The sequence below is a fragment of the Sprattus sprattus genome (assembly GCF_963457725.1).
Source record: "Sprattus sprattus genome assembly, chromosome: 11".
Lineage (NCBI taxonomy): Eukaryota > Metazoa > Chordata > Actinopteri > Clupeiformes > Clupeidae > Sprattus > Sprattus sprattus.
Window position 1 is genome coordinate 29560894 of NC_137909.1, and position 27138 is coordinate 29588031.

The 27138-nt window shown below is 46.8% G+C and overlaps 1 protein-coding gene across 1 annotated transcript; it reads right to left on the reverse strand.

Moving 5' to 3' along the window:
- arih1 (ariadne ubiquitin-conjugating enzyme E2 binding protein homolog 1) lies at positions 1-26949 on the reverse strand. Its single transcript, XM_080846908.1, has 14 exons — positions 26502-26949; positions 21906-21973; positions 21473-21617; positions 16280-16372; positions 13630-13685; positions 7998-8064; positions 7255-7361; positions 4901-4943; positions 4424-4495; positions 3956-4086; positions 3462-3531; positions 1469-1729; positions 1204-1316; positions 1-840 (listed from the first exon to the last, which is right to left on the reverse strand). The coding sequence occupies exons 1-14, from the start codon at positions 26781-26783 to the stop codon at positions 756-758; spliced, it is 1593 nt and encodes a 530-aa protein (XP_080703034.1). The 5' UTR covers positions 26784-26949; the 3' UTR covers positions 1-755.
- Positions 26950-27138: the final 189 nt, after the last annotated feature.

Sequence of the window (27138 nt, forward strand, 5' to 3'; positions counted from 1 at the left end):
TGCTGTTTGGGATTTACTTCCTCTCTTTTAATCTTCTAGCTCTTTATTTAAATATAATTTACTCTTCAGTTTAAAAATAAACAAACAAACAAACAAATTATAATGATGAAAAGAATTTAGAAAACAAAAAAAAACAAAACAAAACTCCAGGGATGCAGAGAGAGAGAGAGAGACTTGTGCTGGCTGGATGAAGAGGTGTGTGTGTATGTGTGTGTGTGTGTGTGTGTGTGTGTGTGTGTGTGTGTGTGTGTGTGTGTGGTTGTGTGTGTGTGTGTGTGGAGCGTAAAGGAGCTCAGCATTACCTCCTCCTGCTGCCCTACTGTTCCTGTATCAGTGCTCCAGTCCATGGAGGGGCTACTCTTAAAGAGTCTGTGTGTGTGTGTGTGTATGTGTGTATGTATGTGTGTGTATGTGTGTGTATGTATGTATGTATGTCGAGTGAGTGTGTGTCGAGTGAGTGTGTGTCGAGTGAGTGTGTGTGTGTGTGTGTGTGTGTGTGTGTGTGTGTGTGTGGGTGTGTGTGTGGGTGTGTGTGTGGGTGTGTGTGTGTGTGTGTGTGTGTGTGTGTGTGTCTGTGTTGAGCGAGTGTGTGTGTGTGTGTGTTCGTTCGGTGTGTTGAGGGAGTGTGTGTTTGGGTGTTGAGTGAGGGTGAATGTGTGTATGTATGTGTGTGTATGTATGTGTGTGTGTGTGTTGAGGGAGTGTGTGTGTGTGTGTGTGTGTGTGTGTGTGTGTGTTGAGTGTGTAATCCAGGCTCAATCCTCGATGTACTCCCACAGGTCCTTCTCATAGCCTTCATGCACGTGCTGCAGGAGCACTCGCCGTCTGCTCTCACAGTATCTGCACAAACACAACAACAACAACGTGTTACACAACAACAACAACAACGTGTTACACACACACCCATTGTGTCTGTGTGGCGGCAGGAAGTGGACAAAACAGGAGCTAAACGCAGAGAGAGAGAGAGAGAGAGAGAGAGAGAGCGAGAGAGGGGAGGGGGGGTAGGCAGACAGACAGAGAAACAGAGAAAGGAAACCCTTCATTTCCTCTTGAGGCCTGGAGACTTCATGCCACTACACCGTCTGGGCTGAGCCAATCATATTCCATGTTTATCAAAGACAAACTCCTGCCTAATCATACAGTTCCAGGGTACTAACAATCAATCAATCAATCAATCAATCAATACACAAACGGCACACGTACCGGTACTTGTCTTGTACTTTCTGCTTGATGTCCTGCAGGGAATCCTGGGAAATGTCTCGCTCCAGGTATCCAGACAGTACTTCTGTGGCATTCTCCAGATCTGCCTGGTTATTCTGAGACACACACACACACACACACACACACACACACACACACACACACAGAGTTAAGTTCTCCGACAGTAAAACAGCACTCTGTCCCTCGTGTGGCCCCTAGTGTGGCCCCTGGTGTGTCAGGGTCCTGAGGGTGGGTGGCGGCGTCCTACCTCAAAGATGATGGACTGGTTGTTCTTCTTGAGGTAGAAGGCGAAGACGTAGGTGAACATGAGGGTGGAGCGGCACTGGCACAGCACGTCCACGGCCTTCTTGAGGAACTGCACCTCGATCCAGGACATGTTGTGCTGCTGCATCTCCTCCATCTTCTGCTTGACCTGCGCGTACAGCTTGTGCTCGAAGCGCAGGCTCTGCATGTGGTTCATGTAGCGGTTGCAGTAGAACAGGTACCGCTGCAGCGCCGCCCGGGAACGCTGGGAGAGAGAGGGACACAGACAGAACCCGGAGAGGGGTCCGGAATGTTCTAATGTGGTCCACATGGAGATAGTCAGACCATGGTCTTATATTGTATATATTGTTTATTGTATGCATACTGCTTAGAGCTAGCATTAGCTTCAGTTTACTGTGGCTGGTTATTGTTGCATACTGCTTAGAGCTAGCATTAGCTTCAGTTTACTGTGGCTGGTTATTGTATGCATACTGCTTAAAACTAGCATTAGCTTCAGTTTACTGTGGCTGGTTATTGTATGCATACTGCTTAAAACTAGCATTAGCTTCAGTTTACTGTGGCTGGTTATTGTATGCATTCTGCTTAGAACTAGCATTAGCTTCAGTTTACTGTGGCTGGTTATTGTAGCATACTGCTTAAAACTAGCATTAGCTTCAGTTTACTGTGGCTGGTTATTGTATGCATACTGTATAGAACTAGCATTAGCTTCAGTTTACTGTGGCTGGTTATTGTATGCATACTGTATAGAACTAGCATTAGCTTCAGTTTACTGTGGCTGGTTATTGTATGCATTCTGCTTAGAACTAGCATTAGCTTCAGTTTACTGTGGCTGGTTATTGTATGCATACTGCTTAAAACTAGAATTAGCTTCAGTTTACTGTGGCTGGTTATTGTATGCATACTGTATAGAACTAGCATTAGCTTCAGTTTACTGTGGCTGGTTATTGTATGCATACTGCTTAAAACTAGCATTAGCTTCAGTTTACTGTGGCTGGTTATTGTATGCATACTGCTTAAAACTAGCATTAGCTTCAGTTTACTGTGGCTGGTTATTGTATGCATACTGCTTAAAACTAGCATTAGCTTCAGTTTACTGTGGCTGGTTATTGTATGCATACTGCTTAAAACTAGAATTAGCTTCAGTTTACTGTGGCTGGTTATTGTATGCATACTGTATAGAACTAGCATTAGCTTCAGTTTACTGTGGCTGGTTATTGTATGCATACTGCTTAAAACTAGCATTAGCTTCAGTTTACTGTGGCTGGTTATTGTATGCATACTGCTTAAAACTAGCATTAGCTTCAGTTTACTGTGGCTGGTTATTGTATGCATACTGCTTAAAACTAGCATTAGCTTCAGTTTACTGTGGCTGGTTATTGTATGCATACTGCTTAAAACTAGCATTAGCTTCAGTTTACTGTGGCTGGTTATTGTATGCATACTGCTTAAAACTAGCATTAGCTTCAGTTTACTGTGGCTGGTTAAGCCAAAGGTGGTTTTCCCTGTGCTGGCAGCTTTAAGCTATACTGCTAATCCTATTCCTGGGTACATCAACAGTATTTTAGAGTTGTTCAGAGCCCAGGACCTAATCCCAAGAGCGCTAGCTTGACACAGAAGCAACTATACAAGAGTGGAAATGAATCATTTATAGAATTATACAATAATTACAAATCTGACAATTATAATTATTGTTATAATTCATTATTCATTTTGGCTTCTCAATAGGTGTAACAGCTCTGGATTCTCACGGAGCGAGGGTCGTAACAATACGAACAGCCCAACGCTCGGAGAAGAAAAGGTGACCCATGGCCAGACAGTGTTGAGAGAGAGAGAGAGAGAGAGAGAGAGAGAGAGAGAGAGAGGGCTGAATAACCGACTGAGTAACCTCCTGAGAGAGAGAGAGAGAGGACGAGAGAGAGAGAGAGAGAGAGAAAGAGAGAGAGAGAGAGAGAGAGGGCGACAGTGGGCTGAATTACCGACTGAGTAACCTCCTGCGCGTCCCTCGCAGCCTTGGCATCATCCTCATTGTAACGGTTACAGTTGTACCTGGGAAACAGGAAACATGACTCATACCGGACTCATCTCAGAACACGGCCCAGAACACAACAACAACAGCAACAGCAACAGCAACAACAACGTGTGCTGCATCCCAGTGCTAGTGCTTAGGGATGCACACAAACAACGAGCCGTTTTGGAGCAGCCCCCTGCATCCCTTCCCAGAGAAGAATGGGATTATGTTCAACCGGAAATGTCAGCCTTGAGCCCAACCAAAACATTCTGATCCGTTAAATGTCAAGCACAACACACACACACACACTTATTTTCCCCCCCCCGGTCTTCTCTCTCTCTCCACAGACACACACACACACACACACACACACACACACACACACACCTAAGACTCTCTCCACAAACACACACACACACACACACACACACACACACACACACACACGCTAAGTCTTCTTACCAGGCTGAGCCATGGGGCTCCCAGGGCCCAAGGCAGACCCAGCAGAACTCTGCTTTGCAGTTCTGGTTCCGGCACACCATGTGGTTGCAGCCGCCGTCCTTCTCTATGGTGACATGACACTTGGGACATTCCTGCGGCAACACACACACACAACGGTTATTATCCCTAAGGCAACACGCAGCACACACACACACAGACACAACGTTTATTATCCCTAAGGCAACACGCAGCACACACACAACTGTTAATATCCCTAGGGCAACACGCAGCACACACACTCACACTCACACACCTACATGTACACACACACACACACACACACACACACAGTAACTGTTATTATCCCTCAGAGCAGCACCATGCATTAAAAGGAGGGTATGTGTGGTGAAAAACACACACACACACACACACACACACACACACACACACACACACACACAGCTACACTTACATATACACACAACTGACCTTGGTATTTGCAGCGATCCAGTTTGAGGTTTCGCTGTCATCGTCACACTTTTTGATCCATTTCCTCAGCCACTGAGAAAGAAGAAAGGGTTGCCATGAGAACGGCCTGCTTGGGTGACATGGATCTGACTGTTACCGCGTCACATCAGGTCACATCTCCACACACAAAACAGGCTTTTGCAGAAGGGTCTAGGTCAGCTCAGTGGTCAACTAACAGTGCGCTCATCTGGGACAAGTGAGACATCTCATAACACCAAAACAACTGATCAGTAATGGGCCAATCAGGACTGTGAATTTACTGGCCAGATAAATGTGGATCACTGAATTGTGATTTTAGACTTGTGGGGGGTGTTGGTCAGTCCAGTGGAGCAGACCTGCAGGTTTCCCCACAGGGATGAGTGACCTTGAGGGGGCCGAGTGACCTTGAGGGGGCTGCGTGACCTTGAAGGGGGTTGTGAAGGATGCTCTTTAACGTACCTTGCATTTGACCGGGTCGTGCCAGTTTTCTCCACAGTTGAAGCTGAGGGAGGAAGGACACATGAGAGAAACAGCACATCAGACTGGGTCATGAACACACACACACACACACACACACAAGAGAAACAGCACATCAGACTGGGTCATGAACACACACACACACACACACAAGAGAAACAGCACATCAGACTGGGTCATGAACACACACACACACACACACACAAGAGAAACAGCACATCAGACTGGGTCATGAACACACACACACACACACACAAGAGAAACAGCACATCAGACTGGGTCATGAACACACACACACGAGAGAAACATCACATCCAAGGCAGGCAAAGGAATAATCCCACAGGTACGTCAGCAAGCGCTCTGTGTGTGTGTGTGTGTGTGTGTGTGTGTGTGTGTGTGTGTGTGTCATGCCTAGGTGTTGACTGAGCATGCCAACAGGATGCGAGGGGCGTAAACAGAGACGTCTCCAAGCACAGGTTCTGCCTAGAGAGTGTTAAGACCTCGGAGACGCCCCCTAGAGGCTGAACGCAGCTGCATCTACGGTAATGTGTGTGTGTGTGTGTGTGTGTGTGAAGGTGGTCAAGTAACACAAATACAAATAGTAATTCTCATAATAAATATTCATAAATATTAATGATTATGATACCTAAACCTTATAAATATAACTTTTGTATCACTGTTATGCAGCTATGGAAAAAGGGCTGAGAAAAGGACTCCATCTACTAGAGGAGTACCACGTTCCTCATGGGGGGGGTTTCTGTTGTTTACGTCACCAAACTGGGCCCTATGCTGCGTTCAAGACACATGGTCAGCACACGGCCCGACAGGAAGTAGACACATGGTCAGCACACGGCCCGACAGGAAGTAGACACATGGTCAGAACACGGCCCGACAGGAACTAGCGGTAATCCGGCCTAACTTCTCTCCATTCAAACTCTATGGTGTGGCTTCGCCCACTTCCTGCCCTGCTATGGCTTTGACAGACAGCTGTGTGGAGATGAAGGGGATCCCCGTCTTTGGGAAGGGCACGGGAATATAGTGTATAGTGTGGACTAAAACCTGAATACTGTTTTCACCAATTTAGTAAAATTTCTGATGCCCAATTCAGTACTATCCACTTGGTAAAAGTATTTCAACATTTTTTTTAAGACTTGTTTTTGGAACCTGGTAATATTCTTGCTTCATGACTGCATCTGTACTTACAGTAACAGAAGCAGTTTGTGGCCATTTTTCAAATGTCATTGTGAAGAAAAAAAGAAAAAAACGGTGTAATTATGTCAACTTTCTTTGAGTTAACGGCACGGTGGATTCCTTGGGTATAGGTCATGGGTAATGACTGGTGTGTGTGTCTGCAGATGAAGCCAACAGAGAGGCTCCTGGGGGCTGGTTGGGGGGGGGGGGCGGGGGCAGTAATCTGGGCGTCTGACTGGAAGCCTCGCACAGGTAAGCGGTTTAACCTGCTCCACGGCGCTCCAGTTGGACGGATTAGAGAGTGACTCATCATCAGGAGGGAGAGAGAGAGAGAGAGAGAGAGAGAGAGAGAGAGAGAGAGAGAGAGAGAGAGCGGGGGAGAAAGAAAGAACAAGAGAGAGAGAGAGAGAGAGAGAGAGAGAGAGAGAGAGAGAGAGAGAGAGAGAGAGAGAGAGAGAGAGAGAGAGAGAGAGAGAGAGAGAGAGAGAGAGAGAGAGAGAGAGAGAGAGAGAGAGAGAGAGAGAGCGAGCGAGCCGGGAGGGGAGAGAGAGACCGAGCCGGGAGGGGAGAGAGAGCGGGGGAGAAATAAAGAACGAAAGAAAGCGAGAGAGAGGGAGGGAGAGAGAGAGGGAGAAAGGAAAATGAAGATGATCTCAAGGGGCTTAAATAAAATGGTCGCTGTCTTGGGAGTGGTTACCAGCGCCTGGCAGCTATGCCAACAGAGCCAATCCCCATGCCAACAGAGCCAATCCCCATGCCACCGCCCGCCCTCCAGCGGCTTCTCAAGCGTAGGTACCAAAGGGACGTGCCAGACACAGTGTCATCAGATACGCCCGTGCTAGACTAGGCGTGTCTGTCTGTGTGTGTGTCTGTGTCTCTGTGTGTGTGTCTCTGTGTGTGTGTCTCTGTGTGTGTGTCTCTGTGTGTGTGTCTCTGTGTGTGTGTCTCTGTGTGTGTGTGTCTCTGTGTGTGTGTGTCTCTGTGTGTGTGTGTCTCTGTGTGTGTGTGTCTCTGTGTGTGTGTGTCTCTGTGTGTGTGTCTCTGTGTGTGTGTCTCTGTGTGTGTGTGTCTCTCTGTGTGTGTCTGTGTGTGTCTGTGCGTGTCTGTGCGTGTCTGTGTGTGTCTGTGTGTCTGCGGACACTTACCAGAACTGCCGTCCACACTTGCACCTGACGGGCTTGGCATCGGGGTACTGGACCTTGACCACGTGGTGGCAGTCTGGCGCGGGGCACCATTTTAACAGTCGGTTGCACTGGGAGAGAAGGAGGGGCAAGAGGGGCAAGAGGGCAAGAGGGCAAGAGGTCAGTTCAAGGAACAATCATCTGAAAAAATGATTGTACTTTTTTTGGTTCATAGAGATTAAAGCAGATATTGTTGAAATGAAGGTCTGATAATGGAATTTTTGAATATGAACATTGTTTAGGTTTTAGTTGACAGTAGAGATATGCTTCATCTCCACCTCTACTCTTCTCTACCTCTCTACTCCATCTCTACTCTACCTCTCTTCTCCAGACAGAACACCTTGGCCTCTGCCCAGCATACTAACTCAACACAACAATACACAGGATGCCACTTGTTTTTTTTTATGCATCTTCACTGGCTGATTCAGACTTAATGAAAACCACAGGAATAAACCTTTCCAGGCCTTGCTCTTGGCATTTTCCATCTCTGGAAATGAAACAATAAAAAGTCTGACAGAGCGAGAATATATTACTTTGGTTTACTTTGATCCTCTGTACATGATTGTGTTGCCTTTTATTGCACAATTATTCAGAGTTTGTAATCTCATTAAATATCTCCATAGCGTGACTTCACAATCTAAATATGACATTCATAAATATGACCTTCATCTCTATTGGTTTAATGAAGAGAAAGATTGCAATCTTACCTCTACAAAACTATTGGTAATTAAGTGCTGGTACTTCAACTTGACTTTCGAGTCCTGGATCAACCTCCTGCAAGGGAACAATTGCACAGACAAGACCTTAGTACAGAGGCGAGGCAAGACCACACACACACACACACACACACACACACACACACACACACACACACACACACACACACACACACACACACACACACACACACACACACCGTGATCCTCTTAGTCAGGTTAAACAGAGCCACCTCCACAGCCATTGCAGTAATTGGCACTTTCTAAATAAACAACGGGGCCTTGGCCCAGCCCACAGACACAAGTCTCAGAGCTCAAACAGGACAGGGCTGCAGCTGTGTGTGTTAGAGCAAGACTGCATGTGTGTGTTTGAGCCAGACTGCAGGGCTGCATGTGTGTGTTAGAGCAAAACTGCATGTGTGTGTTACAGCAAGACTGCATATGTGTGTATTACAGCAAGACTGCATGTGTGTGTTACAGCAAGACTGCAGGGCTGCATGTGCGTGTTAAGACCCAAACTGCAGGGCTGCTGCAGTCAGCAGTAACACCCAGATCCCAACATAGCACACACGACACAGGCTCGTATCTGGCAGCTCAGACAGCTGAGCTGCAGCTGTGTGCTCAGAGCACGGCTCCTCTGGGCTGGCCTTCCACAATAACACAGTGACAGAAAGGACTCCTCTGGGCTGGCCTTCCACAATAACACAGTGACAGAAAGGACTCCTCTGGGTTTGCCACAATAACACAGTGACAGAAAGGACTCCGCTAGGCAATACAATAACACAGTGACAGAAAGGACTCCGCTAGGCTGCCACAATAACACAGTGACAGAAAGGACTCCGCTAGGCAATACAATAACACAGTGACAGAAAGGACTCCTCTGGGCTGCCACAATAACACAGTGACAGAAAGGACTCCGCTAGGCTGCCACAATAACACAGTGACAGAAAGGACTCCGCTAGGCAATACAATAACACAGTGACAGAAATGACTCCGCTAGGCTGCCACAATAACACAGTGACAGAAAGGACTCCGCTAGGCAATACAATAACACAGTGACAGAAAGGACTCCTCTAGGCTGCCACAATAACACAGTGACAGAAAGGACTCCGCTAGGCAATACAATAACACAGTGACAGAAAGGACTCCGCTAGGCAATACAATAACACAGTGACAGAAAGGACTCCGCTAGGCAATACAATAACACAGTGACAGAAAGGACTCCTCCAGGCTGCCACAATAACACAGTGACAGAAAGGACTCCTCCAGGCTGCCACAATAACACAGTGACAGAAAGGACTCCGCTAGGCAATACAATAACACAGTGACAGAAAGGACTCCTCCAGGCTGCCACAATAACACAGTGACAGAAAGGACTCCTCCAGGCTGCCACAATAACACAGTGACAGAAAGGACTCCGCTAGGCAATACAATAACACAGTGACAGAAAGGACTCCTCTGGGCTGCCACAATAACACAGTGACAGAAAGGACTCCGCTAGGCTGCCACAATAACACAGTGACAGAAAGGACTCCTCTGGGCTGGCCTTCCACAATAACACAGTGACAGAAAGGACTCCTCTAGGCTGCCACAATAACACAGTGACAGAAAGGACTCCTCTGGGCTGCCACAATAACACAGTGACAGAAAGGACTCCTCTGGGCTGGCCTTCCACAATAACACAGTGACAGAAAGGACTCCTCTGGGCTGGCCTTCCACAATAACACAGTGACAGAAAGGACTCCTCTGGGCTGGCCTTCCACAATAACACAGTGACAGAAAGGACTCCGCTAGGCTGCCACAATAACACAGTGACAGAAAGGACTCCTCTGGGCTGGCCTTCCACAATAACACAGTGACAGAAAGGACTCCTCTAGGCTGCCACAATAACACAGTGACAGAAAGGACTCCGCTAGGCTGCCACAATAACACAGTGACAGAAAGGACTCCTCTAGGCTGCCACAATAACACAGAGACAGAAAGGACTCCGCTAGGCAATACAATAACACAGTTACAGAAAGGACTCCTCTAGGCTGCCACAATAACACAGTGACAGAAAGGACTCCTCTAGGCTGCCACAATAACACAGTGACAGAAAGGACTCCGCTAGGCTGCCACAATAACACAGTGACAGAAAGGACTCCGCTAGGCTGCCACAATAACACAGTGACAGAAAGGACTCCGCTAGGAAATACAATAACACAGTGACAGAAAGGACTCCGCTAGGCTGCCACAATAACACAGTGACAGAAAGGACTCCGCTAGGCTGCCACAATAACACAGTGACAGAAAGGACTCCTCTGGGCTGGCCTTCCACAATAACACAGTGACAGAAAGGACTCTACATAAAGGCTGATGCCAAAAAGATGATGTTTCTCTCTGGAGAAGAAAAAAAAAAAAACACAGAAGGTGTAAGGTCCTTCCATGGAAAAGACAGCCAATGGGACAAGTGTAAGGTCCTTCCATGGAAAAGACAGCCAATGGGACAACAAGTGTGAGGACCTTCCATGGAAAAGACAGCGAATGGGACAAGTGTTCCAGGCTCAGCCCATCCTCAGCATTCCCTGATCGGAATATTTATTAAAAAAAGAAAAGAAAAAAAAACTGCTGCAATAACAACCAGATCCCAAAATAGCGCACACAACAGGCACAGGTCTGAGAGTGTGTCTGGTCATTACTGCAGTAGCCATGCTCTGACAAGAAGCCAAGATGGCACACAGGACAGACAGACACCGGTCTGACACCTCACACAGGACAGGCACAGGTCTGACACCTCACGCAGGACAGGCACAGGTCTGACACCTCACACAGGACAGGCACAGGTCTGTCACCTCACGCAGGACAGGCACAGGTCTGACACCTCACGCAGGACAGGCACAGGTCTGACACCTCACACAGGACAGACACAGGTCTGACACCTCACACAGGACAGACAGACACCGGTCTGTCACCTCACACAGGACAGGCACAGGTCTGACACCTCACACAGGACAGACACAGGTCTGACACCTCACACAGGACAGACAGACACCGGTCTGACACCTCACGCAGGACAGGCACAGGTCTGACACCTCACGCAGGACAGGCACAGGTCTGACACCTCACGCAGGACAGGCACAGGTCTGACACCTCACGCAGGACAGGCACAGGTCTGGCACCTCACGCAGGACAGGCACAGGTCTGTCACCTCACACAGGACAGGCACAGGTGTGTCTGACACCTCACGCAGGACAGGCACAGGTCTGACACCTCACACAGGACAGACAGACACCGGTCTGTCACCTCACGCAGGACAGGCACAGGTCTGACACCTCACGCAGGACAGGCACAGGTCTGACACCTCACACAGGACAGACAGACACCGGTCTGTCACCTCACGCAGGACAGACAGACACCGGTCTGTCACCTCACGCAGGACAGGCACAGGTCTGACACCTAACGCAGAGCTGCCTCTCAGTTGGTTACCGCAGTCGCTCAGCAGAACTATGCGGGAAGGACGGACACCAACATGTCACATGGGACGGGCACGGATTTGGCACCTCAAGCACAGCTGCTTCCGCCTGGTCAATAGTGCAGGGGCTGTTCTCACACACACACACACACACACACACATATATATATATATATATATATATATATATATATATATATTTGTGTGTGTGTGTGTGTGTGTGTGTGTCTGGTGAACACAAGACAGCTGCATCAGTGGCCTTGTGATTGTAGTTGCCCAACAGTAGCAGACAACAACATGGGAAATGTGGCGAATGTGCCTTTAAATGTCAACTGCTGCAACTAATTTGGGACAGCACTATCTCCTTTTCTTCCATAGAGGATGGTCAGTGTGCCCTATGCTAAAGGAGATAAGAAAGGAAGCATTGAAAACCCATTTCCTTAGCATTTAGAGAATTTGACCAGCTCTTTATCATTGGTTAGCACTTAGATACTCCTGGGTCATTTTCCCAGTTAGAAACGTTCGTAAGCCAAAGACTATTGGACCACAGCCTTCCTGTCTTCCTGTTGCCTTCATAACTTACTAGGAGTAGGAGTGAGATTGTAGTAGTAGTCCTTTATTGTTACAGCACAAGTATACAAGTACACAAGTATACAAGTACACAAGTATAAGCAACGCAGCCCGTCACTAGTAAACTAGCGAAAGTGGCAATCAGCCCGTCCATAACATGTACTGACAAGGGGGTAGACAGAACGGGAGGACAAAGGACAAGGACAAAGACATTGTAAGAATCAATGTGACCCATGTTGGTGGGACGAGGCTGTGTGGCTTCTTTCCCAGGTAGTGTGTCCTTGGGTCTGGTCCCAGTCACTTCCAGGTCAATGTGCAATCTAGACTTCTGTAACACACCACCCCTACACAACTCCTGCTCTACCCTGCCCTGCCGTACACGCACACGCACACGCACACGCACACGCACACGCACACGCACACGCACACGCCGGGATGCAGGACTGTGTGTGTGTGCGCGCGTGTCAAGTCTTCTGCTGCCCAGCGGATGTAGGTCAAGACAATTACAGCCTTCTGTACGGCACCACGGGGGGTCAAATGAGGAGTGACATCAGCAACAGATGCTAACACTCTACGGTTTAGCATCCTCGCTAGCACCCCCACCTCCCACGGCAAATACTGCAGGTTAAGGTCCAGTGTGAGACAGTGCTTCTACACAGAGGCTACACACGCATATGCTAAGCACATGCTAAGCACATGCTAAGCACATGCTAAGCACATGCTAAACGCTTTCGCTTCCTTGGGGGACGCCGCTTCTACACAGACTACTTCTGTCCAGACCACGCCCACAAGCAGTGTGTGAGCCCTGGCAGCTTACTGCTGTGGCCGACGCGCCCCCAAACCTGCCCGTCTGACCCTTGGAGGCCCCCCTAAACCTGCCCCTCTCATCATTGGAGGCGCCCCCAAACCTGCCCGTCTGACCGTTGGAGGCGCCCCTAAACCTGCCAGTCTGACCTTTGGACGTCTTCTCCTCCTCCAGACTCAATCTGGCGAGTTAGCGAACATCTATCTACCTGCCGTGACACACAGCCTGGACTGAGCCCAACCCCCACCTCGGCCTGACACAACGTTTCCTCAGCCGCCATCTTATCTCGCTCGTACAGTCCACCGAGATCGTCACTGATCTTCTCCTTTTTCTCGAGCGCTTGTCAGGGTTGGTCATATTGTCCTTAAAGGCCAAAACCACCCAACTAAGTGACTCATACATCCAAAATATCTTCAACCTCTTTGGTGATGTCCATAAAGGCTTTGTCTCTCTCTCAGAGTACTCCACAGGCCTGGAGTGTGTGTGGTCACACGGTCCTCATGCAGTGCAGGGGCTATTGCGACACGCAAGATACTGGTCACACCTTAAGATGGTCTTTTCCTTTTCCAGCCAGACACCATCTGGGTTAGTAGAACCCTAGTAAACATCAACCTGTTGCCACAGACACCCTGGAGCCAGTGCCCCTCTCCACACACACACACACACACACACACACACACACACACACACACAGAGCTGGGTGTTGCCTTACAATAAGCTAAATGGACACCTGAGGAAGCGTGGTGTGGCTCAGGTTACACACACTAAGGGTGAGGAAACATGGTAGAGATACTTACATGACTGTGTTGTCATCCACGAGGATATCGCAGCTATGTGCTGGACAGGAAATAGTCTGAGAGAGAGAGAGAGAGAAAGAGAGAGAGAGAGGATAAGTTAAGTTATCAGAGAGCTGTTCAGACATCTCAAGAAGAAAGATATAGGGTAAGCAGTAAACTGACTGTGGAAAAATAAACCCTAAAATGGCTAAGCTCTAAGGGCCTCTTTCTATGGAGCTGGTTTGCGAGAGAGACCGAGTCGACACAGCTAAAGAAAGGGGAATCCATAGCTTATATCGCTGCTGGAAAAAAGAAATAAATAAAAAAGCCCCGAGCACACTAAAGAGATTCCTCCTGCCCTTTGCTTGCTCCACACGAGACCCAGTTTGAATGCATCCCAGCTGGATAAACCCAGTCCTCCATCACACTGCATTAGTCACCCACTTTCTCTGTCCACACACACACACACACACACACACACACACACACACACACACACACACACACACACACACACACACACACACACACACACACACACACACACACACACACACACACACACACACACACACACACACACACACACACACACACACACACACACACACACACACACACACAGCTTGTCTGAGAATGGAGTGTTTTTCTCTCTCAAACACACACACACAACCTGAGAATGGAGTGTTTTCTCTCTCTCAACACACACACACACACACACACACACACACACACACACACACACACACACACACACACACACACACACACACACACACACACACACACACACCTCACTGACTGACTCACATAGTCACTGGGGCTGCCAGAGAACAGAACTGCCCTCATATCTCAGCGGTTATATGACTGAACAGAGACCTGAGACTCCCCAGCAGTGCACTGCTCTTACCAAAGCTTTTATAAGGCTGAAAAAAGCCCTGCGAGAGCACCCATGGCTGCTCTTGCAACAGTGTACGAGTGACTGGAGACTGACCAGACAGACTCAGAGTCACTCCCCTATGCTGCTGTAAGGGCAGCCAAACTGGTACCAACGACAGAAAATACCAGACTGGAAGGTTTACATGTGTCATTATGGGACAGTCGGGGGAACGTTAAGAGTGGTAAATATTGCGGGCAAATAGAATTAATCGGACTCCATTACATTATTAAATGACCTACAATATTAACAGTGCATAAGCCAGCTGTTAGATGTCAAGGCACGAAACATGAGGAGTTATATGAACGGTTGATGAATGAACAGTTTATTCATACAGTAAACCCTAAGCTTGAATGTTACAGGAATATAAAGTAACAATTGTAAACAACTGTAAATAATAGCCATCGAATGAACAGGTTGGATGTCAGTTATATACTTTAATGTACTCAAATAACCCTGAATGCATGAAATAGACATAGGTTTAAGGTTTTATACCTCAAGACCCATTGCTATGCATTTGCCACCAGCCAATCCCGTAAGGCCACATTCTGCCCCTGATGCCCTAAAGAGAACATTCTCTCACCCCCTACCCTTTGATGTGGGATCTGGTGATGCCAAGGCAGAGGTCACAATGGGGATGGGGTCAAATGATACAACTATGGCAGGTACTTCTGATGGCAATGCAACTATGATTAGGCTGCTGACTGTTCTCTCCCTTGTACGTCACTTTGGACAAGCTAAATGACTAAATGTAAATGTAATGCTAATCACATCAAAGGCAATGCATGTGATACATTCAAATGGATACATTTGCACCTAACTTGGGAACCAGAAACCCCCTTTGGTTGTCTCTATGGCAGTGGGGCAAGGCTGAAGCTATCAACCAGATACTAAAGGAATGCAGAATGTGGTAATTAGTTCAACTGTGACCAGGCCATGGGGTGCCTGATAGCAACCAATGCAAGGGAGTCGCTATGGATACAAACAGTCCAGACCGAGGCGCTGAGGTGTGACCTCCTACCTTTGACCCCCTTCTGACCTCTGACCCCCTGGCCAAACACCCCAAATGTCCACTTTCAGGATTTAATCAATCAGAGTGAATTATTTTGCGTTACGCTGCAATTACCTGACATAAATCAAAGCTGCATTTAGCCACAGCATCTATATGGTCGACTTGAGACCTGTGACAAACCGATACAATTTCGACCAACTCTATATACGACTGAACGGAAGCCCGGCTTAAACCAAATCTGCCGTCGCCACAGCCAGGATAAGGCTGCTTTGAAACCTGCCATTACCCACTGCTAATGTTACTGCAGTGTGTCTGTAGCAGAATGAAGACTCACAGAGGCCTAATGAGTCATGAATATGTTTCAATGGGGAGCACGCAAGCCTCATTGCACGCGAACAATACAGGGCTGTGCTTCAGTATCTAAGGGTGGTGGATGAAAGGATTTACGGGAAAAGTTAAATATGGCTTTAAATAAACAGCTGAAATGTAAGTCAGCAAATTAAGGTACAAATGTAAGCAAATAACATAATGTAAACATAATAACATTTTGGCATATTAATGGCAAAGTCACTGTGGACAAAGGTCACACAAGGTGTGGTCATTATGTGAGTTAGCTATGCCAGAAAGCTCAAAGAATCACTAATGACTGGCATCCATCAGTATCGGCTGCATTAAAAAAAAAATAAAGTAAAAAAAAAAAAAAAAAAAAGCATGTCCAGTACCTGTCCCATTCCCTCCTCGATGATTTTGGTGGTCAGGTAGTCTCCCCAGCACTGCATGCAGAACTTGTGACCACACTCCAGGCCTGTGAAGTACTGCAGGACAGACAGAGGGAGAGAGGGAGAAGAGAAAGACAAGAGACAAAGAGACAAAGAGACTGTCATTATGGACACATCACCAAAGAGGAATTTGGACATGCGAGTCACTTCAGAGTTACGTGCTTTTGGCCTTGAGGTAAAATTCCCGGCCTAGACTGACAAACATTTCTGACAAAAACAGATCCAGAGCCTGGAGGGCAGAATAAGACCATGTTGATTTCTGGCTGTTTTTTTCAGAGGTAATTCTGTTGTTCTTATAACAATGTATCATGTTAACTTAAAATTGTTTTTAAAAAAAACCTTCCTGATAAAGTAGCTATGTTATTTCAAATAGTTTAGATTTAGTCCAACACTTGATTCATGGTTGCTCCTACTAAATATCAAAGACACCCAATCAAAACCAGCCCGCCCCGCCCCCCATGGACTGCACTCTAACACTTGATGCACCTTAATATGGAGATATGGAGATATATTGCTTTTTTTTATATTATTATTATTATTTTATGTATGATATTTATGAATCTATTTATTAATTGTTATTTATTATTATTTAGCTGTGTAAGAAGTCTGTGCTGCCTCTACTGTCTCGTTGTCTTTGTGACAATGACAAATAAAGTACTTTGAACTTTTGAAAATCCAATTCATGCTAATAATGAGCATAGCATCTGCAACCATTAAGTGTTGCTTTCTTTCGCCATGCGAATGAATAGAATGTTGACGTTCCAGAACGTAGAATTTAACGTTTAAAATGTAACTGTCTGAAGCGACTGAAAATATTGACAATGTTGATGGAATGTTGTGGTCCAATTAAAGGGCTTAAGTGTATAAAATGCAGAGTGATTTACTAGTGGAGAAGGGTTTGAGTGAGGTTGTTCCAGGATATCCTCGCGCCTGGAATGCCTTTTTTTTTCAATCAGAAATGAATTAATCATTAAACTGGATCTTACTGTTGTATGCACTGACAAGCACTTAAAAATATATATATAAAAAAATGAAATGAAAAATCAGAGAGAGATATTCTCAGTATGCCTTGTTTGTGGAACTTCAGAAGAGAAAACAAAAGGTGCTTTGTTCATGGTCTCTGCCCACCAGTCGATACAGTGTGAGGCTCTCTGCGCCACCCTCTCTGCTCACCAGTCGATACAGTGTGAGGCTCTCTGCGCCACCCTCTCTGCCCACCAGTCGATACAGTGTGAGGCTCTCTGCGCCATCCTCTCTGCCCACCAGTCGATACAGTGTGAGGCTCTCTGCGCCATCCTCTCTGCCCACCAGTCGATACAGTGTGAGGCTCTCTGCGCCACCCTCTCTGCCCACCAGTCGATACAGTGTGAGGCTCTCTGCGCCACCCTCTCTGCCCACCAGTCGATACAGTGTGAGGCTCTCTGCGCCACCCTCTCTGCCCACCAGTCGATACAGTGTGAGGCTCTCTGCGCCACCCTCTCTGCCCACTGATGGCAGACAGAGGCCTGATGGGTCACAGATGTGCCCTCAGCCGCTCGTGTTTATCTCCGTTAGCTTTTTAAACGTTCATATCCAAACAATAACAAAAGGCAGATGCCACAGGCCGTTTCAGATGTGTGCAGACAAGAGCCGTGTCCATATGAAGGTGAGCGGAACAGGACACCTATGCAGGGTGGCACCAGACTAATATGCCACAGGACACCCGTGCAGGATGGCACCAGCTTCATATGCCACAGGACACCCGTGCAGGATGGCACCAGCTTCATATGCCACAGGACACCTATGCAGGGTGGCACCAGCTAAATATGCCACAGGACATACGTTCAGGGTGGCACCAGCTTCATATGCCACAGGACACCCGTGCAGGATGGCACCATCTTAATACGTCACAGGATTGCACCAGGGTGGCACCAGCCTTATATGCCATAGGACACCCGTGCAGGGTGGCACCAGGTTAATATGCCACAGGTCTGCAGTCAGGCATTGCATACAAGGTGTTTCAGCCCCCTCTGCATCCCAAACCCAGAGAAGAAACCAAAATGTTCACAGGCTGTTTTCAGAAACACTCTGCTGAACAGCGGAAGATATGCTGTTTGAGGCTCGTCTTTGTTCCACACTGCAGTTGCCTCTGGAATGGATTTGGTGCTGGTCTGGCGTGCATCTGGACCAGAGCAGGGCCCGGTCAGTTGCTAAGTCCACTACTATCAAAGGCATTAAACACCTGCATACCAAATTGCTCCAGACTGCCATGGCCTATTTCTGATACTTGATTTATGGCAGTAGCTACCAGACGTATATATGCTCGACATGCAAGCAGTGTAAACCCGCAGTTTTGCTTGCTTGTTTGTTTGTTTGTTTTATGTAGTGGCAGGAATCAACACTCATTCACATTTAATCTTTTCCGCATATTAACAGAGTGCACGCAGTTTATGTAATTATGAAAAAATTGCAATTTTCCCAATACCAATGGCAACAGACATGGATGCATATCACCCTGCTGAATGTGGTGCCTGGCTGCTCGTCTTACAAAACCAGGTCACACACACGCACATGTGTGTGTGTGTGTGTGTGTGTGTGTGTGTGTGTGGCACTTAGGCACTGAAGGGCACGGTGTGTACTTGGACAGTCCTCAGATCAGGAGTGTGTGTGTGTGTGTGTGTATATGTGTGTGTGTGTGTGTGTGTGTTTTGACTCAGTAAGGTCGGCTGTGTGATGAAACACTCAGTAAAAACAGGATCACTCTCAGCTAGTGGCTGTAAGCATCCCAATCCAGGGAGATGTATGAGCTCCTGGTGTGTGTGTGTGTGTGTGTGTGTGGATCAATCCAGGGAGATGTATGAGCTCCTGGTGTTGCTCAATACGTCTAAGTAGGTCAGGAGTGGCAATTTGCCACTCTATACAGCACGTCTTGTCCTGGACCATCTGCTGCTGGTAAGCAGGAAACCTGCAAGTCATGCTAATAGTCACTGGTGGAATGGGAATAACATGAGGAAACCTGCAAGTCATGCTAACAGTCACTGGAGGAATGGGAATAATATGAGGAAACCTGCAAGTCATGCTAACAGACACTGGTGGAATGGGAATAACATGAGGAAACCTGCGAGTCTTGCTTACAGACACTGGTGGAATGGGAATAACATGAGGAAACCTGCAAGCCATGCTAACAGACACTGGTGGAATGGGAATAACATGAGGAAACCTGCGAGTCATGGTTACAGACACTGGTGGAATGGGAATAACATGTCCCAGTCAACAACAAGGCCTCGGGTTACCCTTTAATCTCCAGACAGTGCTTACAGGGAAACGAATGTATACACTCACACACACACACATACACGACTTTCACTTCCACCTGAAAGCAAACACTCGTTGGCAGTAGCCCTTCACTAGCTAACCAAATCGCTAACAGTCACACACTAACCAATCGATGACAGCCGGTGAATAGGACAGTTAGACACCACTGCATCACTGGATCATACAGTGACTACACAGTCCCACGCTAGAGGTTACTTCCTGTCCATAGGTCTAAAGCCTACCACAGTAGATGTTTAAAGTTTTTTTTACATTTAGTCATTTAGCTTTTATCCAAAGCGACTTACAAGGATGTATACACGTTTTACATTTACACTGATGGCATACTGCACATCAGGAGCAAATCACTTACAGCAACTCTGACAAGAAGCCTGGATCACTCTCTCTCAGCAACAAAACTAGATTTGCGTCAAACCGGAAAAAAAGTCATACAATTAAATCCCAGACATGTATTAACCTGTATAAAAAGCGAAAGCAGTCCCATGTCATGGATGCCAGTGCGAGCACATATGAACCTCTAAGAGAACCTGCCAGTCAGCTGCCCACCCCCCGCCCCCCGCCCCCCCTGCCCCCCACCCCCCGCCTGCTTTTTCTACAAATGTAGTAATCCAGTGAAGAGATTAGCAGAGAAAGCAGCTCATTAGAAATCCCCATCTGACGGCTAAGGCTGAGTGGGAGCTAGCAGCTAGCAGCTTACACCCATCCCACCATCCCACCCCCTCCGCTCAGACATGAATACACAGTCCATGTTTACCCCTCCTTACTGTCTACCCTGCCATTCACACACAGTTCACTCACATTCACCTATGCATTTACACACACACACACACTCACTTCTGCTCATGTTCGCATACGCACAGGTACACACAAAAATAAAAGTACACATGCAAATGCATTGTGTACACACACACACACACACACACACACACACTTCTGCTCATGTTCGCATACGTACACAAAAAAATAAAAGTACACATGCAAATGCATTGTACACACATACACACACACAAACACACACACACACACACACAAACACAAAGACACACACACAACTGCTCATGTTCGCATACGCACACAACCACACACAACGAAGTATAGATGCAAATGCATTGTACACACACACACACACACACACACACACACACACACACACGCGCACACACACACAAATACAGTGGCCTATCTCTGCCTTGCTTCTTATGAGCCACCATTCACCGGCACAGAGTCGGCGGGCAGGCAGTACACAAGCGGAGCGTGCAGACGATGGGTGCCATCGGGCTAAACAGAACTGATGGGAAGGGGAGCCTGGCCACATCCAAACACAATCCATCTGACTGGGGGGGGGGGGGGGGGGGGGCACATCCAAACAGAATCAATCTGACTGGGGGGGGGGGGGGGATTAAACTACTGAGTGCAAAGTGCACCAGAGGACAAGCTGAGGGCCAGGCTGATCTGCGAGCTTTTGTGAGGGAACGACAGCGCCACATAGCACAGGGGAGGGGGGGGGGGTGGAGAAGAAATCAACTGAGCAGGACAGCAAGAGGGGAAAAAAATTGTTTGTTTCCTCTTCTCAAGAAGAGAGGGAGGGAGGGAGAGAGAGAGTGTGTGTGTGTGTGTTTGTGACAGAGAGAGATAGTTTGTAACAGAGAGAGATTGTGTGTGTGTGTATGTGTGTGCGCGCGCGTGTGTGTGTGTGTGTGTGTGTGACAGAGAGAGAGAGAGAGAGAAAATGAAAGACAAAGATCCAAAAGGGAAAGAGGACCACTCAGCGAGAGGAAGGGTTCTGGGAGTGGTGAGAGGACACACGTAAACAGGGGCACTGACCGAGTTGGGGTAGTTGAGATAGCAGATCTGGCATGGCATGTCCTGGGCGGACGAGCGCGTGTTCACCGGCCGCGTCCGGGACTTCCTGCTCGGGTTGATCACGTGGCACTCGGAGAACAGCTTGTCCAGGTTACCATCAAAGTACCTGCAGGGAGGACAGAGGACAGGAAACATGGCGGCTGAAGGGTCTCGAGCAGGTGCAAGGGGTTTCTGATGCAATCCTCGTACAACACAGACACAGATAAACACACACACACAAGCACATAGACTCACAGATAAACACACACACAAGCACATACACTCACAGATAGTCACACTCACAGATAGTCACACACACACACACACACACACACACACACACACACACACACACACACACACACACACGCACACAAGCACTACAACATACACTCACAGAAACACACACACTTACCTTTCCATCAGCTTCTCCTTGTCCCAGTTGAAGTGGCTAAGAAGTATCCTAGTTATTGTTGCTGGGTTCTGCGTGAGAGAAAAAGAACAAGCAGAGCTTTATTTTAATGAATTCATCCACACGCACGCACACACACACACACACACACACACACACACACACACACACACACACGATGATCAAAAGATTTCAAGTTTCCCTGATGGGCGTATGCACACTTGTGTATTTCTTTCACTAAAAGCCAGCAGCGACAGTGGAATGCTTCTCTGCGAGGCCTTTTGAATGTGGAGAGGCCATCTTGGGCCGAGGTAAGCACGCCCAGAAGAAGGCCCATCATGCTGGGCTAACAAACTCCGCTTGGCTAACTATTTGTTGCAGCCTTTGTCAACTACGCCCCAAAATTATGGAACACAACATTACCCATTAATATTAGGGAAGAAAACACGCTAGACACCTTTAAAAGGCAGCTTAAAACCTTTCTTTTTACCAAAGCATTTTATTAATTTTATCTGGCACTATTTATTTCTCTGTAACTATTTTTACCATTTCTCTTTTAACCTGTTTTAAGGGTTTTATATTTCTTTTATCATGATTTTAGTAAGCATATCAGAACACCAGGTTCTGATACGATGTTGACAATTTTGTCTTTTACTCCATGTTTTGCTCCTGCTGCTTGCTTTTATTGATTTTATGTAAAGCACTTTGAATTGCAACTCTTGTACGAAATGTGCTATATAAATAAAGTCTTACTTACTATTTGAGTTCCTCTGATAATCTGACAACTGAGCCACACTTCACTCACCTGATGCTGTACTCCACAATAGGGAATGGATTTACAACCAAGATGACTGAACACAAAAATAACAAACAAACCCACGCACACATCTTTATTTCACAATACTACTCCCACACAGAGTACGGAAGGAACCTTTCTTTTTTCCGCGATGTCTTTGGAACAACAGAGGCAGAGCCGGAACCATTTTCGTATTGAACACAGAATGAAAAAGCAGTGGGAGAGGACGAGACACAGTGTTTCTTGTGGCTGACCACACAAAGCCTGATGAAATGAGGTCACTCTTCTCCGTCCTCGTGGACATGCGGCGCACAGAGGAGACACTTGAGGACACGTGAGGAGGACTGGAGAAGAAACATGTCATTATATACCTTAGCATGGTCCTGCTCGACACGACCCCCTTAGCACAAGGACAACAACGCTTAGCGTAAATGAGTCGTATTGTCCAGCTCTCAGTTAGGGCATCATACATCCCCACCCTCTTGTCAGCGCAGCTTTACGAACTGTGACTGGAATGTGGTGAACTCCAGTGATATATCAGGACTTAGCCAAAGCAATTAGTCCTCCTTTTGTCTGTTAATGAATTTGATTCCAAGCCTGAGACAAAATGACCAGTGACGTGAGGGGTCATGATGAACACTAAAGAGTATCCCACAGAACAGAGACATGTCTTCATGTACTAGACTAAAAGCCAGAAAACATATCCCCTCTGTACGCATACGGGAAACAAAAACGTGTTGTGTTGGTTTCAGGGTTTTTCCCCCTCCAGTACACACATCCCAGATGTACACACATCCCAGATGTTTCTTCAGGGTGATTTAGGCTAGGAATTCTAGTCAGAGTAATGGCCAGTGAGTCAGGAAAAGCCAAATTAATATATTTGTGTGGGCCAACAACTAGCCTAATGATTTGTGTAATGAGTCCCCAACACAGATCCTCTAAGCATAGAGAAATGGCAGAATCCTTCAGCATAAAGTAAGTAAGTCATATCTGGCTGTTTCCAACAAACAAAGCTGACTTTGGTCAGTTTTTATTAGCACAAACGACACACAGTAACACACACGTGGCGATCAGGACACACACAAACACACAGGCCTGAGGTTGCAGTGAATTTTATCTCCGCATTTCTCCCATCCTGGACCGTCCTTCCTCCAGGACCCCCCAGGAGCAGTGGGCAGCCGTTAGGCGCCCGGGGACCAAGTTGAGTGATCCGTCTTGGTCAGGGACGGATTACAGTTCTTCAGCATGTTTTTCTGTACGGGTTCTTAGTGGAGGAAACCCCTTGTGTTTAGGGCGATGTGACTTGGCTTTTGCAAGTGTAGGTCTGTTTATTGGCTTATTGTCTTCTTGAATGTTTTTTTTAAAATGGCAGGTCACCCCAACAGCAATGCTGTAAACTCCCCCACCCAGCACTCCTCCTCACTGAGATCTCCAGGGACTGCCAATCACCAGAGGTTCTTTGGCTGCCTCTACAAGCACACTGATGAGACTGCTGACAGCGCAGAAGACACAAAAGAGAAAACACCTACACTAAAAAAAGACAGAAGCACCCTCGTCAAGCCAGATGCTGTTTGCTGTCTGAGTGAGGGTGCATGAAATCTAAGCTTGCATTTTTCTTTGGCTTGGTTAAGTCCATAGCATTGATTGCAAATGGAGGTAAGGGTCTGTGTGAACTTGAGTAAGGGAGTCAGTGTGGTGGTGGTGGTGGGGACTAGGTTAAGCCTGTTCAGAGGAGCAGAGCACGGCACATGGATAGGAGGCCGGCACACATGCTGATTGCCAGGATCGCTCAAGACAGCTCTGCAACAGCTGCTTCCACCTGGCCCAGCAGGGAGAGGATGGCGATGCAACTAGACACCCACACAGCACTAACAATGGATGGAGGAGGAGGAGGAGGGCATGATCTCTTATACAGGCAGACTTGCCATTTCAATGCTGATAAAGACTTTTTGGTGCCGATATTGATTTGTTGTGATTTGGTTTCTATGGCTAATGTTTGCATCCCCTCCTTCCTGGTATTGTTGTAACTATGAGTCATATCCAAATTCATTAAGCAGCACTACTACTTGTGCGACCTACATCGGGAACATAATGAAAATGATCCCGGGGCATCACCAGTTAGGTCTTTGCAGAATACGCGAGTTGAATGCCAAGAGACTAAGCGTGCAGGATTATGCAAGCTAGACAATTATTTGGTTGAATAGAATTAGGATTTAAGTAAGGGTGGTGGGGCATTTAGACTACTGAGGGGGGCTTATATAATAAGAGAGAGTAGGACAGGCTAACTGAACTGCAGTGGAGCTGCAAGCTAACTGAAGAAGGCCATCGGCATATGTCTCTGGCCAGAGCCCGAAAGTTGACACTATCTATTCTTCACACTCTTGGGGGCTCACTTTCCTTACAAAGCTTCGCTGACCAGCCCAGTCGAGATGATTCAAATTACAGGCTTGCCAGCCAAGCAACCGGTCTTTAATGACTCATTTCCTCATCAGAAAGGATGGCTAGCTACTAAAGTGACCAAGACAGAACGATTTGACGAGTGTATGCAATATTACAACGGTTTCAAAATTAAACAGTTCCTGGATCAGAGGTACACAACCCAGATATGTATCCCAAGCATAATTCCATATTTGGTACTAAACCCCTGACAGAAAAAACATCTAGCCGATGGCTAACGGCTTAAGGCTAGATGTCTATGTTCCAGTCTGTCTAAATACACAAACAGACGACAGCAGCATGATCAGTTCACTGGACTACACATTTTAAATGGGTTGACAACATCTGTATTAGGTCACTGGGTCATGAGGTTGATAAAATTGATCACAAACTAATTTTGTAGATAGCATTGCAGGTCAGCTACCTAGCTTCACTATTAGCATAGCTGGCTAGCTAGCCTACGTGGTTGGTTGTTGAATAGGTGCATCAAAATATATTTCTGATTAATACAACCAAATCTGATATAAACTATAAACTTTGAATTGTTTGTCAGCTAAGAAATAGCGCAAACATCCATGATGAGGTTTTAGTTCCGCCATGTTGTTGAGAAGACAGGGCAGTTAGCCATCCAGGTTATCTAACGTTTTCACTTCGCTAATCATAACGTCGTGAAGTATACAGTTTCTGAATAACAACACCATACGCTTTATATGGCTAAAGCTATAATGGCAATCGTGGCAAAACATTTTTTTTTAGCTAAGCAAGCATACGATTGAAGGAAGTATCTAGCTGCCATGTTTTCATTATTGTCCCGCACTTCTATGAACGGCTTGTCAATTTGATTCGAAAATGTAACTTGCTAGCAGGCTATTCTACAGGGTTGCCAAGCAAACGAACGAGATAACAGGCTAGCTATCGCTAGCGAGATTATTTAAGTGCCGTTGACCATTTAGCTATCTATGTGTGTGTGTGCATCGTGCTGTGGCTCTAACTGATAGGCGAACTTGTAAAATAGCTTGCTAGCACTTTGAAGTTTGGCAGGTAGCTAGCTATCTGTGGCCTAATTATGCGCACAGCTGATGCACCACCACGACATTAGCGAGATATTAATCTTGCCTGCTAGATCGACGACATGTTTGAAATTTCTACTCATAAGACTATTTAAGATGGATAACCTGCGCTTTGTCAGCTAAGTTAGCCAAGTTTTTAATGCTAGCTTTAAGGATAGCCCTGACCCCATTTTACAAATTCCTCCCTTAGCCACCAGAGGCAAAAAATCAGTTTACAATTCATTTCAAATACGTGGCTTGATAACTTTTTTGCATCCGTTATCATACAAACTACTTATCTATCCCATACCCACTTACCTGTATGACCTCGTTGACCTCCCTGATACACTCCACCATATGTTGGAGGATCTGTTCGGCAGTGAGTACTTCGAATCGGTAGTCCTCTTCATCTTGACCAGGCCCGAGGCCGCTTCCCCCAGTTTCTCCACATTCATCTCGTTCACCACCGGCCACCACTGGATCCACTAGCTCCACATCCCCCAGCTCTAGGTTGTCGTCTTCAAGATCCTCTTCGGCACTATCCTCGCTACATTCCTCGTCGTCGTCGTATTCATAGTTATAACCCTCGTCCGAGTCCATTACTAGGCTAACTTCGGATTATGACAAGCCGAGTTATAGTTGTTTGGTAGGTTAAAGCCCGATACAATGAGGTAACAAAACAAAACAAAACAGGAAAACTGTTTCGCTGAGTAGCCAGTACTTCAGCTTTTCAGCTGCAGAGAAAATAACAACACAAGCGTCTCTGCTGCTGAGCCAACAAAGAGACGCAGCGTCATGAACTGACGGCGCGACTACGTCATATGAGTGAAAATGTAGTTCAGCCAATGTTATCAACGGAGTTTAAAAACAGTAGATTGAAAACATCTTTGCGCATGTAATTTCTGTATTTGGTAAACGTATGTATAAAATATAATTGGTTTGAGTGCAAGAAGAT

Excerpts from the sequence above, each read along its gene's own strand:
- arih1 (XM_080846908.1), bottom strand. The coding sequence starts at position 26,783 with ATGGACTCGGACGAGGGTTATAACTATGAATACGACGACGACGAGGAA. Across the intron at positions 4,496-4,900 it reads ACGACCCGGTCAAATGCAAG|TGGCTGAGGAAATGGATCAA; the intron begins GTACGTTAAAGA and ends CTTCTTTCTCAG. Across the intron at positions 1,317-1,468 it reads ACCAGTCCATCATCTTTGAG|AATAACCAGGCAGATCTGGA; the intron begins GTAGGACGCCGC and ends TGTGTGTCTCAG.